The 14644-nt window shown below is 43.5% G+C and overlaps 1 protein-coding gene across 5 annotated transcripts in view; it reads left to right on the top strand.

Moving 5' to 3' along the window:
• The window catches only part of MAST4 (microtubule associated serine/threonine kinase family member 4), a 933584-nt gene that overhangs the window by 573463 nt on the left and 345477 nt on the right, over window positions 1-14644 (top strand). Inside the window, exon 1 of one of the 5 annotated variants that reach the window (XM_082272237.1) lies at window positions 10284-10598. The exons of the other annotated variants lie outside the window; for them this stretch is intronic. Coding sequence (XP_082128363.1) covers window positions 10552-10598 — 47 coding nt within the window. The 5' untranslated portion in view covers window positions 10284-10551. Of the gene's footprint in view, window positions 1-10283; window positions 10599-14644 lie in introns of those variants that run through there. 5 annotated transcript variants of the gene reach the window in all.

The raw sequence follows: 14644 nt of genomic DNA, 5'->3' as shown, positions 1-14644 counted from the left end.
TACTGCAAGGTCTTCCTTTCCTTATTGAGCCTCAGGGTCACATCTCCCCCACTGACCCCCTCATAGAGATGGCAGGTCCCTCAAAACCCCAGCTTCCCATGGTTGCACTGACAGCGGTCCGACAGTCCTTAGTGTCCCGGGTGAAAGTGTCATGTGGGCAAAGGCCCAGGAGGAATCGACCCCCACCTTCCCCTGCTCATGCTGTCTCATCTGATTCTGAGACTGATGCCGCTGTGGACGTAGCCCATCCAGGGGGATTTGATACTACAACCCCTGATCCATCCGATAGTGAGGCGCTGGTAGACGCAGTTATTACTGCGGTGCGTGAGACTTTAAAAATGGAGGATGCGGCTGATGTAGTCAAGGACGTGGCTGTGTCATTTGGTACGCACAAGTCGCATCATACTCCAAAGATGTTTCCTTATGTGCTTTATTTTGACAAGTTTTCCTGTAAGGAATTGGAACAACCAAAATTACCCTTTGTGGTCCCCAAACGTTTTGCTGTACGTTTACCCTTTTGAGGAGCCCCTTTTAAAAAAGTGTGCTAGTACACCAGTGATGGACCCTCCTGTTTCCAGGTTGAATAAAGTAACCATGATCCCAGTAGAGGAACCCCCGTCCTTTAAGGACCCAGGTGACAAAGTGGAGGCAGTGGCAGGCAGCATGTTTTCTATGGCTGGTTCGGGATTGTGGCGAGTCTTTGCCTCAGCCCTGGTGTCTCAGACCCTAACTAAATAGGCCAAGGTTTTACGCCAGGGCCAAGAGAGTGAGCAGGTCCCCGCTGCTTTTGTTGATGTAGGGGACCAGTTGTTCCATGGGCTGCAGTGTTTGTGATGCAGCTTTGGAGACCGCTCCTGTGCTGTCCAAACCTTCTGTTTCAGCGGTGGTGATTAAGCACGTGCTGTGGCTTAAGAGTTGGTCCGCAGACCAAGCCTCTAAGAAAGCTCTTATTGATCTGCCCTTTCAAGTTGATCGCTTGTTTGGGGCTACCCTGGATGACAGCATTAAGGGCATCACGGGGGGGGGGGGGGGAAGAGTACCTTCCTGCCACAGTCAAGGAAAGAGAAGGAACTTCTCAGCCCATAGAAAACTATTTCATGCTTCTGGGACAGAGACTAAGGAAAATAGATCTTTTAAATCTTCCACGGGAGGTTCCAAGCAACCTTGGTCTGGTAAGCCTAGAGCTAGCTTTCCCAGACCAGCAGACAAGACTCCTTCAGCATGAAGGTCTGCCCTCACCCATTTTTTGGGTGAGGAGACATTTTCGCTGATTTCCAGCCCCATGGACGACTTTGGTGAGCGTCAAGGAGATCTGTAGGAAAGGGGGACAAAGCTTGTCCTTTTCATGTTTTTTAGGTCCTGAGTCTCTTTGTGCAGATTTAATTCCTGCAAAGGTTCAGGTGATGCCCAAACTACCTAAGGTCCCCCTATCTCTGGCCAGGGAATTCATTTACCTAGGTCTGATTTTAATTCTGACCAGGGTGGTCCATCCTCTGGACAAATTTCAGGAACCACAGGCTGTGATTCACCAGCTGCTGTCACACAGATGGTTCCCTCTCCCTATTTGCATACAGGTTCTGAATCTGGTGGTATCCACCTTCAATTTAGTTCTGTTTGCATAGTCCTACATGCAGCTCCTTTAGCAGGTTCGGCTCCACAGGAGGATACCGAAGTTCCTGACAAGGTCATGGGGTCCTCTGACAGACACCGCAGGCGTCCAAGGGCCACCGTAAGGCCAGTATCATCCTCGGCTAAGGCTTCTTCTGCAGTTCCTGCAAGGATCTTCCAATCATCATTTAAAAGCGAGTATCTTTAAATCATCATTTAAACGTCCATTGGGGGCTTCCTCTCAGAGAAGGCCAGTTGTTCCAAGGGCTGATCTACCATCCTGCTTTACAGTAGCTGGTTTTAATAGCTTAGCTATTGAAAACCAGGTACTGAGAGATAGAGGCCTGTCTGGATCAGTGATCCCTACTATGGTGAAGGCAAGGAAGTCTTCTTCCAGCAAGATATACCATTATAAGTGAAAAGCGTACATTTCTTGGTGTGAGTCGATTGGCGCACATCCTCGATCCTTTTCTGTGACTCGGATCTTAAACTTTCTTCAACAGGGCGTTGATCAGAAGTTGGCCTTGAGTACCATCATTAGCCAGGTGTCTGCCTTGGCAATCAGCGACCCCTAGCCACGCACTCTATAGTTCGTACCTTCATTCAGGGGGTTCGACATGTGGCTCCATCTGTACGGTCCCTTTTGCCACCATGGGATTTAAATTTAGTACTTTTTTTTTTCTCCAGAAACCTCCATTTGAGAAGATTCGGGAGATTCCCTCGCCTACATTATTCCAGAAGGTGACATTCTTGGTGGCTATTACCTCGGCCCGCAGGGTATCGGAATTGGCTGCATTATCCTGTCACAGTCCCTATTTAGTGGTTCATAGGGATAAAGTGGTTCTTCGTCCCTGTCCATCATTCCTGCCCAAAGTTGTCTCTGACCTCCATTTGAATGATAACATTGTGTCGTCTTCCTTGTCTCCCAAGCCGGCTCATCCCAAGGAATTTGCTTTGCGTACCTTGGATGTGGTTTGTGCAATTCGGCTGTATCTGGCAGCTACTGAGTCCTTTTCGGAGGTCAGACTCCCTTTTTGTGGTTACGGACGGCTCAAGAAAAGGGTCGCCCGCTTCTTCGGCTGCCATCTCCAGAGGGATCAGACAAACGGTGACTCAGGCCTATTCCATTAAAGGTCAGGTTCCACCTTTCCCTTTCACGGCGCATTCTACTTGGGCGCATAGTGCTTCTTGGGTCTTTTGTCATCAGGCATTAATATTTCAAGTTTGCTAGGTGGCAACTTTGTTGTTGGTGCATACCTTCACAAAATTCTATAAGGTGGATACTTTGGCGTCTGTGAATGCTTCTTTTGGCTGCAATTCTGCTGTTTAAGAGAGGCTGTTCCCTCTTGAGGGGTGTTTTTCTTTAACCACTTCAATACAGGGCAGTTACACCCCATTCCTGCCCAGGCTAATCTTTAGCTTTTAGCGCTGTTGCATTTTGAATGACAATTGCGCGGTCATGCAACACTGTACCTAAACCAAATTTATGTATTTATTTTCCCACAAATAGATCTTTCTTTTGGTGGTATTTGATTTGCGCAAGGTTTTTTCTTTTTTGCTACACAAATAAAAAAGACCGAAAAGTTTGGAAAAAAAAGGTTTTTTGTTTGTTATAAAATTTTGTAAATACGTTTTTTCCTGCACTGATGAGCACTGATGAGGCCGCACTGACAGGCACTGATGAGGAGGAACTGATGGGGTGGCACTGATGGGCACTGATAGGCGGCATTGATATGCAGTACTGATGGGCACTGATATGTGGCACTGATAGGTAGCACTGATATGCAGCATTTGTGGCCACTGATAGGCGGCACTGATGGGCACTGATAGGCGGCACTGATGGCTGGCACTGGGGAGCAATAATGGGCACTGGTGGGTGGCACTGATAGACGTCAATGATGGGTGGCACTGATATATGGCAATGGTGGGCAGCACTTATGGGGAGGGCACTGGCAGGCTCCCTCAGCCATGATTGCCATCCCTGGTGGCCATGGTGGGCATCCCTGGGGGCCATGGGTGGGCATCTCTGGTGGCTCTAGTGGCACCCCCCCCCAAGGGTCTGTGCGGGTAATCAAGCAGCACAGACCCCCCCCCCTGTCAGGACAGCCGCAGATCGGCTCTCCTCTATTCGTGCCTGTCAGGCACGAACTGAGGAAAGCCGATCGGCTCTTTCCTATTTACTATGTCACATAGTAAAGAACCTACGTCAGAGTGACACACCGCAGCACCGATCACCGCTGCGGGGCACGCAAAGCGCAATATTCTGCACGCCGTCAAATGACAACGTGTCAGGATAATGTAACCACCTTCCCGCCGTCAATTGCCTATAGGGCGGGTGGGAAGTGGTTAAAGTTTTATTTTTTCAGATAGGGCTTCTGTGACCCGGTTAAGGCTCCTGTGCCCTTGTTAAGGGCACTTATGTTTAGCTTTGGGTAATTTTACCGACCCCTCATTTTCCTTCTGGCACTGCTTTTAAACGTCCCAGTAGTTATGATTTATGGAGCGCTGTGTCCGTCAATGAACGATCGAGAAAACTGGATTTTTGTACTTGCCGTAAAATCCATTTCTCTGAGTTCATCAACTGACACAGCACCCACTTCTCTATGGAGTTCTGATACTTCTAATACTGCTTGCTACTGAACTGATTACATAGAGCAGAGAGGGGGGTTATATGCCAGCTGAGGACGGCCCATGGGTGTAGCCAGGTGTTTTTTGTTCTGCCTAGTCCTACTCCTGGAGGAGGCAATATAACCCACTAGCTATGATTTATGGAGCACTGTGTCCGTCAAACTCAGAGAAATAGATTTTTCTGTAAGTACAAAAGTAAATTTTTGCAATGTCTGCCTGTTTGGTATAGGTTGCAGTGTAGGAATCCACAGGTCTAATATTTTAAAAGGATGGGTTAAACCAAGTAGTTCAATTGTCCACACTCCCCTGCTGGCCTACGCTCATACTATGCTATAAGGAAATGTTCTGGGGTACGCATATATTATCACTTTTGATGGTTTATGTAGAGTTCTGTGCTCAGCTATTGTTTGCGCTCATGCTGAAGTGAACTCTACTGGATCACAAATTAACTGTGCCTGGGACCACCTCTTCCAGGCAGTCTTGGGCACAGTAAGCTTAACTGTTCCCAGTCACAGTTTGGAGCAATCACACTATAAAAACGAACTAGACCAAGGGGGTGAACCATGCTCGGGTACAGTTTAGATGCCAGTGTAAGAACACCCATAGGGACATCTTTACATTAGAGGACTAATAAGCTACAAAAATTCTGCTGTCATACAAAGTATAAGGTAAAGAGGTAAGATTTCATTCCTTTTGTTGTGAATTCTAAAGATTAGTTTCTCCAAAATGCCTATAGTTTGAAGCCGTGAATAAGGGTTTGTTTTAAAGTGCCTTTACTGCTTGTTCAAAATATGTAAATTCTTTAGTGTGTATATTCTGGGCACAGGTTCACTTTCAACTGGACTTTGTACCAAGAAGAATCTAAATTTCTCATTTTTTTTATTAACTGCTTAACTGGTATGCAATATTGTCCTTGTTTCAAATACTTATCTTCCCAGTGGATCTAGTGTTGTCCCGTTGTGATCAACATACCTCCATAGTTACCTCCATGCTGTAGAATTGGTGTGATGCTGCGGCTGTCCCCCACCAACTCGAAGGCTGAAAACTGACCGATCACATGACTGCTGATTGCTCGGGTCTCCGTCAGCTCTAAGCAGAGAGCAGTGAGTAGGTCATCATACTTTGCTCTGCCCTTGCACTGGTGTGCCAGGCAGGAGAGGGAGCAGAAAGCTCAGGCAGAAGCTGAGCTAGCTGCCAGCCAAGCATCTGGGTAGATCCCAACTGTCAGGATCCTTCCAAAGCTTGGATTGGCTCTGTGACATTAGCTGATAGCGTACTTTATTGTGGCTGATTCTAGGTCACAGGAGGATACAGAAAGTGATCAGCAAAAAGATGAAAACATTAATTGCTGTTTAATATTGCCTGTGTGTGTGGGAGGATGCAGGGACCTTTAGTCACTCAGGTAAGAAAGGATCCACTTAACTTATAAAGGCTAAGTTCACTTTTTTCCAGAGAATTTCCTATGCAGTCAAGGGACCCCAATAGATATTAAATATCTGTGCAGCTTTGTAAAATAATCATTACCTATTTTCTCTACGATTAAACCCCAAAAGGTACGAAACGCATCAGAGAAGTTCTCTACAGGTGGAGAACAGGTGCTGAATCCATCTTTTACTCCCTTTTTTTTTTTTTTCACTTTAATTCACCATTTTGTTGAAGTTTTTTTGTTTTGCCTGTAGGCCATTTGGGTACCCTGATACGCCCGGCTAGAAAACTTCTAGTTAGCAACTCTCACGTCTTGTCTAGTTGCCAGGACTTGAATATATTGGTTTTCACTCCTGCAAAGCTGGGAGTGAGCATCCAGCAGTTTCTACATCCTAGCAATAGGTCAGGACAAGGAGGTTACAAACCAGGAGTTTTTTTAACCACACTTCTGAGGGGATGCAAATAGCCCACAGGTAAAACAATAAAAGTAATGATCATTTTACAAAGCTGCACAGATTTTTAATATCTACAGGGTCCACTTGACTGTGTAGATTATTTTCAGGAGAATGTGAGCTAAGCCTTTAACTTTTAAAGTGGTTCTAAAGGTAAATGTTTTTCCTTAATGCATTTCCTGCATTAAGGTAATAAAATGTGCCAGTAATATTATCGCCCCCCTCACCCCCTAAACATTTACCCAAGTCCTCATTCGATCCAGCACTGTGCCAGTCTGTAGCAACTCTCTCCCTGTTCTCACAGGCTTTGCTGAGGCAGCTGGAGCTAAAGGCTCCTGCTGCTGTCAATCAGATCCTGTAAGTAGGGGTTGCGTGTTGGGGCTGAGCTGCGCTGTTTGTCTCAATAGATGCACACAGCCTAGCTCAGAAGCAATGTGCGCCACCACAGCAGGTGGCTTCCTAAGATTGTGCACCAAGAGAGGTGGAGCCTAGAGCGCCAGCAAGGCACCCCAAAAGTGGAGGTTCTGGGCTGCTCTGTGCAATATCATTGCACAGAGCAAGTGAGTGTAACATGTTTGTTATTTTTAAAAAAACCTGACCCTTTAGCTTTAAATGCTACTAGATAGTAAAGATGAGGCATTTTTGACTGCATATGGACACCAAAATGGGGTGTGCTCTGAGCATTTTACTGAAGCTATAGACACCCAAAAATCATCATTGCCATCCTTACTAAATTATAACTTACTAAAAATTTTGAGCTGCGGTGGATAATGTGCAAAGGCCATAAATGAAATGAGTCAAATATTGACAAATAGTTCTTTAGAACAGTAGTTTTCAACCTTAGAAAAACCAGGGCCCTGTAAATTCTTCAAAACCTTCCATGCCCCAATGTGGCCGGCTTGATGAGAAGATCTTGATGGCATTTTTTGCCAATGCCCATTCCAAACCTTGATACTTTATAAAAAAGTTTGGCTTGTAAATAGGCTTTAAATTCATAAGTTATCACTGAAGGAGTGTACTACTCCATTTTGTATAATAAATATTATGTGCTAACTATATGCTACGTAGTTAGACAGTTAGCCATTATATTATACAAAAAGGAGTAGCACACTCCTTCAATCACCATAGACAACTATAGGGCTGATTTATTAAAACTGAGCAGAAGAAAAAGAGCACACAATTGCAGTTCTGTCCCACAGCAAGCAGCTGAATTCTTGTTTTAATGTCTCCCCAACATTAATTGGTCGCAATCCGATATGCCAGTATGTGAACGGAGCCTAACTCCCTGGAGCAGACATTTCTGCACAGGGATTCATCACACACCAATCAGAATGGATACAAACTTGCAACAAGCAATTTCAAGCTTGCTATCAAAGAGAGAGGTCACTGGGACAGCACTCAGCCTGGTAGACAGCAGAGAAAAGTTTTCAGGATAACGGCAGTAAGCATTTTCAGCAATAGATAAGAAGAGCCCAGCAGAAGACTGTGAAAGTGAGTGCATACCCCGAGTTGGCCACCCTAGTACTGCAGTAGATTGCATGCTACCCGGCAAACCTACTATGTATTAAAAATAAGACTATAAAAGGAGAAAAAAAAATGTGCTAGGTCCCAAAGTCCTGCATCAATTCACTGCAGCTAGCAAAACCTACCATGTGCTCTGCAGTGCAGCCAAACCTGGTGGCCTCAGGAAGCTTTATGAATTTTCGTTAAAGCTCTGTCCTGAATCACAAGCTTCTCTCCAACCTCCAGCACTAGACAGGACTCCTGCCTACCGCAGTGCCGCAGGCTTGGGCTTACACAGACTGGCATTGGCAGCATTTACAATGAGATTGTCCATGACACACAGATCTGCTCTGTTGCCTAGCTTCCTCTACCCATCTCTGTATTAGTAGGGAAGGTGGAGCTTGGTGTGCATCACTTTGCTGGGACTGTCAAGCACTCAGGGCACCCAGAGTTGGCCAGAAGGACTCCTGCATCTCCACCCTATCTTCAGTAGCTGGTAGCAGTGCAAGACAATGCACTCATGCTGAGCTGCACCCCAAAGCTGCTCCAGTAGCTAAAGTCTAGCTGTCAGAGGAGTCAGGAAACCAGGGCCCAGTAGTTGGGAGCTGCAGCCAGTTCCCATTGCTCTATAGGTAATGAAAGACTTAAGAGGCCATGAAAAACTAGTCCCCATGATAATAATAATAAAATTCTTTCATCCAGTTTGCTGTCCATTTCTTACAATAACAGTAACATTTGCAGGGGAAAGTTTTCTGTTCATGAAAAAGTCTGCTTGTGGTTTTTGTCAGTGTCTACAAAATTTTGCTGCTTTGTTCTACAATGTAAAATTCACATTTTCTAAATGTTAATTGTAGCATCAATTAATTCAGAGAATGCCAAGTTAAGTAGACCCTAAACCCCTTTGCCAAACACTTCCCATGCATGCAATATACAGTAACTCTGTTTCAGCTGCAGTGATGATTTTGTGACAATTGCCCAGCTTTACCATTGCTGTCGTACTTCAGCATTTCACTCACTCTTTGCATTGAGGTCTCTGCTGTTGTATAGGGGAGGTTGGTAATTTCTTATAGCGAAGGAAGGCATTTATTTTACACTTGGTTTAAGGGAAACTGTACTGAGAGAAACTTTGAGGCTGCTATTTATGAAATATTAGCACTGGAAAACAAGGATAGAGCTGCTCAACTTCCAATAATCCAGAGTACATTTATTAATATCATCCAATATTGGAGAAGTCCATCTGCTCCTCCTACTTGTTTCACTCCATTGGGAACATGGTCTCTATAATAAAGCTCCAGATGGAGTGAAATGTATTAAGAGGAGCAGGTGGACTTTTCCTGTATTGATAACTTGCTGCACATTTTCACTGGCAAGGTGTACACTTGCAGAGCGCTTGAAGCACAAGTTCTAGTTGACACTTTTCTAATCTGTAGCAAATTCACGTGGCAAGTCTCTAGCAAGCGCAAAGTTGCAATGGTGAGTCTGCAGCAAGGGCTGTGCAAGTCTACAGCATGAAAATTCAGCCACAGTGACCTCTGTGGTGGGATGACTATTGCACAACATAACTGAACCAGAACTTGCAGCAGACTTGCAGAATGTTTGCAAAGAAAGTTGATCTGGAGTCATGCAATGTCGACTTGCTGCAATTGTGCAACAAATTTGTGAGGTTTGGCAAGTCTAGAAAAAGCTTAGCAAGTCATTTTCAAACTTGAAGCACAATTTCCTGCTATCAAGGTATGGATCACAGGAGTGCAGTTCGTTCTGCACTCCTGTGACCCATTTTCAGCTAACAGAATAAAGTCTACTGTCCGCTGACATCACTCAGCCGGTCCAGGCAGTGGATCAATCTTGACTTTACAGTCGGGATCCACTCGGAAGCCTGGACCAGCAGCTGGCTCAACCTCTCAGCTGGAGATGCAGAGCAGAGAGCTTGTGACTGACAGTCACCACTCTACTCAGAGCAGAGGGGGGAAAAGAGCAATCAGTGGTGTTTGATCGCTCACCTCTCCGTTTAGAGGTGGCAGAGAACAGATTTATTTATTATTTCTTTATTTCAGGTACTTCTAAAGTTGCAGCATCAAATCAATGCTGCATCCATCTAGGTGAGTACGGATGTTTGTCTTTTTTAGAAATTCAAACTTCTCTTTCCATTCAGAGCTTCTGATTTGCATACTTGTTTCAGGATAGGAATTCACAAAGTAGAAGAACCAATAAATTAACATGACAACCAAAAAATGTGTATTTTCAAAAAAGGGAAGCCATTGGCAGCCTCCATGTTTTCGGCAGTACTGGTTTCCTTCAATAAAAAATTTAGCAATTATTTCACCAATTATATATGACAGAATTATAATTTTTTTCATTTGCCTGGAGGTCATCATGATTATATCACAGTATATTAATTGTCAAAATAGATTCTGATCAGATTTCACATATATTAAGAAATCAAGTTTGTTTACATCTCCTTTGCCTTGGACAATCTCATCCTTACAAGCCAGGGGAGGGTTAATGATTACGTGTTATGAGGTGAACAGCTTTTAATGTGCATTGCAGGGTTTTTTTTCCCTGTGTGTTGTCAGTCTTTAGAGGAGACTTCATTTGACAGAGCAGAGGAAAGGAAAAGCCTGGCAGAGAAACCGAGAGCCGCTTAATATGCACTGCTCCGATCCTCATTTGCAATTCTGTTAGAGTGCATATTGCTTTGCACAAATCAGTGCTGCATTCATTCTTTTAACCTGAATATAGCAGCTGACATCTTTTTTTTTATTACAGCTAGAGGTGGAAGGACCCAAACTTGCAGAATCCCCCCTCCCCCCCACACCCCTCGGAGAGTGTTAGTCCATTCCTTTATAGTGGCTCATTTTGGCTCTCTGTCAGCGCCAGGATGCTGCCATTGGATGTGTGTCATGCTCTCAGTAGATTGTGATAGAATAGAACAGTCATGAAAGCCCAGCGGGAAAGGCTGCGAATTCCAGGCTTGACCTTGGAGTAAGTATTGTCTCTCTTAAATATTTTGATGCTTTCTGCATGTCATTAGCTTTTGTACGACCAATAGCCGTGTAGCCTGTGTTCATAATGACAGCTCAGGAGACCTGCATGCCTTTTACGTCTGCTGCAGTGGTCTTTCCCATGCAGAGGGTGCTGAGCCCATTCACGGGTTCGTTTCTGTGCAAGGGGTCTGCCTGCTGCTAGACTAGGGGGTCTCAGGGTCTTGGCCATTTAATTGCAGATGAAAAGGTGATTGTAGGCCGTGATGTGTTGTGTATATTCCACTCTCCACCTTCTCCACCCCCTCCCCCTTCAGTGTTTGTCCCAGCACTGCCTTTCAGATAAGGCCTGTGTGTGTCTCCGGAATAATGAGCAGCACCACCACACGTTAAAGCATCACTGAAAGGCTTTTCATGAAAATGTATTGGCCTTAATCAATTTTTAATGTGTCAGCGTAAGCAACGATGGGCATTTTAAGGGATATGCATTAATATATTGTTTGTTTACAAATCCACAGTCTGCGTGTAACATTGCGTGTCCTTGTTTGTCGTAGTGATGTGTATTTGTATCTTTGTCTGTGCTTATGTCTTATTTTCTGTACCGGCAGAAAGCTCTGTGCATAATATTTCATTTGTCTAAGTGTGTTCATATGTGATCAGTGTATTGTATGTCCACCTGTCTGCTGTATCAGGAGCAAGTAGGTCTATTCGTCATAATCCTTGTCTGCAGATGATCATGAATTTGTTGTACCTTTCATGTTTTTAAGGCCGTAAACACACATATGAACATTTAGAATAAAATTCTATTTGTTGATGTACCGTAATACATCTCAAAATAGTTTTAGAAATTAAATATAGAACTGCCACCTATGTAAAATAAATGTCTCTTCAGGGTTAATAATATAACTGTACTGTATAGTTTTCATTTTACTTTTTGTTTTACCCAATTAATATTCCCACCCTGGTAAACTTTCCAAAAAAATAATTCTCATATCTGTAAGCCTGATTAATCCTATCTACCTTTTATTTTGTGGTGGTACCCCTATTTGCAATCAGTCTTGTACACAAATTTGGTGTCATAGAGGTTCAACAATTTTTGTGAATTGCTGACTCTCTCAAACTTTTTTTTTTTTGTTGTAGCCAAGTCGTCATTTACATGATTTGGTGTCCTGTAATCGCTAGAACTTCTAGGCCATACCTAAAGAGACGCATGTTCACCCAAATGTAAAAGCATACCAGCAAAAAGAATATATGCTTATCTGTCCAGTGGCTCATTTGTTTAAAAGCGGCCACTTCACTATTGACTGTCCTCTGCAAGGTCAACCGATTGTCAACTGATTAGGTGGGTGGAATATCGGTTTCCCCCGAGGCTTGCTGTGGTTATTTCTTCTGGCTCATATGTCTGATAGGGAAGTACAGGCCAGCAGGAGAAACCACAGCAAGTGGTGGGGGAGCAGGGTATCTACACACTCAAAAGTGTGATACTTGCAGAAGACTGAGCAATGGACTGGCCTTTACAAAAAGTAACTGTGCGCCTTTCCTTTTCCCAGGTTTTTGTGTTGACATGGTCACTTTCAATCCAAACTCCAGCCAAGAAAATTTGTTTGGCTTAGGTTAGAATTGGGAAGGGCTAACCTCACTTCCTGTCTAGTGACCATACAGGAAGTGATGAGAATCTCCCCAGTGGGGGCTAAGATGGCAATACAAAGCTGCCAGAAGTTACAACCCTTCCATAGTCCGCTTTAAAACAAAATGTTTTTCTGCTCCTGTTGGAGAGATTTTGCTCACCTGTCTTGTTAACCCCTCCCCCCAAATGCATAGCAAACGGGGGTTCTAACTCCTACGCACACTGTTCGGAACTAATAAAGTTTTGTCTGTGTTTTTTTTTTTTTTTTTTTTTTTAGGAACGGTTCACTCCACAATTTCTGCATTCCAAATGCATTTCTGCATATGCCTTTTTCATGCATTTTTTGATGCGTTGCAGTGCTTTTTTCCCCCTATTTTTTTTTTCGTCCTCTCAATTGAGGACAGTTGAAAATGTGCATTTTTAATAAGATTTGCCACGTTCCATTCAGAAAAAATGCAACATGTTCTACTTTTGTTGACTGCACTGGACTGGAATGCACTGCAGTGGTGTGAACTAGGGCCTTTGCAATCCATGTTAAATACTGTATATGTGGTTTTGATGCAAAATAAAAAAGCACTGGACTGCATCTTGTGTGAGCCAGCATAAAAGTTTTTAAAGAAAACAAATAGAATTTTGTTGTTTTAGGGATTATTTATTTTGCTGTACCTGTTGATAAATAGAGATTCCCAAAGATTATGAAATGATTGTATTGTTATGTTTCCCAGTGTTTCATCATTTATAGTTATACTTATGGGGGACCAATTATATCTCTGGGAGGATGTCTGTAAAAGAAATTAGGTCAAAGTTGTTGTCATCTCATGTGGTCTCGATACATTAATCACACCCATGTCTTTGTTTTTGTCAAGTTATGAGCATACAAGTTCATCCTAATTTGCCATTTTTCAGTCTTTTATCCACTGTTGTCCTTTTTTCTATCTGAGCAACAGGTTGCACCAGACAGAACCCTCTGTTTTCATCTTCTTTATCAAACTTTTCATAGAACTTTTTTCTAGTTATGAGATTAACACAACAATAGACACAATTATTAGGCTAGTCTTAGGCCTATTTTGTATGGGTGGACCGATTGGGTCCACCTGTCAATTTCTTAGGCAGACCCGATCAGACCATCCATTGCCCTCTGCGAAGCTATGGGTGTCAACGGACATGTGTCCATTGACATCCACCGACATCCGATCCTATGAGCTAAAACCAGACGGATGGGGATCAATTTCCCATCTGTCGATTGGATCAAATAGCCATCAGGTGTGGACAGTCAGGCGATCTGTTTACATTCGACCGCCCATAGAGGACAGCAGACTGTGTCTGTGTTGTACATGGACAAGCCATCCACCTGCTCAGCAGGAATCAGCAGACAGATTCCCTGCTGAGCAAACGGAGTCCGCTCCATGTGAAAGGGACCTTATAAAAACCATAAATCTTCACTTCTGTTTCTACATATTGTGTTCCTAGCTTACGTTTTTAAAATAAACTCTACTGTGAGATTGTGGTATTTCTTGATGACCCCCCTTGCCTCATTTAATATGGTATGTCACAGGCCATGCTGCTTCTGCCCTGCTAGAAGTGTTTAAAGAGAACTTTTCAGTATGGAAGTATGGGAACTGCCATTGATGACTTGGCTTTGCAGCTGCAAGCATTGGAGACACCATCCTTGTCCTTTCTTCACTATATAATGGCTGACCCAAAGCAAGCATGCGACTCATAAAGTGTCAGGATAAGTTATATGAACATACTTGTTCCAGGTCAGTAACTCATCAAGCTTTCAAGGAAGGATAAGGATAACAGATGGGCAGCTCAAAGTTTTCTATCATGACAGGTCCCTTTGAAGCCTAACATAAAGTCCCAAAATGCATTGCTTTGGTTAGGCAAGCCATCCTATGCTAGGTAAAAAGGGATAGTCACATAGTTTGCAGATCACAGTAGCAAAAAGGCCACAGAAAAATGAATTTTTACAAACAAGAGTGGACAAGTAGGTAATTCAGATGTAAGAAAAATAGACAGAAAATAAAGAGACCCGTCTTACTGGTGACAATGTGGCCTATTTGCAATATGGTGAAATATTACCTTTTCGGTTATGTCAGAAGACCTGTTAAGCTTCTGGGTTGCCAATATGGTGGCCCAAAGTGAATGTTACTTTAATAGTATGGCACGGATGTAACTTTGTATTCTTTGTAACTGCCAAAGCTTCACATCTATTTGTTTTCTCATCCATATACCTGTTGCTAAGGTTTCTTGGGACCATTGCTCTGTGTTTTGTTCTAACTCATGTTTCTTAGAAGGATGGTTTGCTTCTAGAGACCTACTTAAATATTTAGAACAAAACTTGCTCCTTAGTATCACTGAATGTGTCACTGGTACACTTGGCAATTTTGTAAGTATGCAGGATTTTGGCCCTTAGATCA

The sequence above is a fragment of the Pelophylax lessonae genome (genome assembly GCF_965119305.1).
Source record: "Pelophylax lessonae genome assembly, chromosome: 1".
In the NCBI taxonomy this organism is placed as follows: domain Eukaryota; kingdom Metazoa; phylum Chordata; class Amphibia; order Anura; family Ranidae; genus Pelophylax; species Pelophylax lessonae.
Note: the sequence above shows the minus strand (reverse complement) of the source record. Positions and strands in the feature narration are given on the sequence as shown.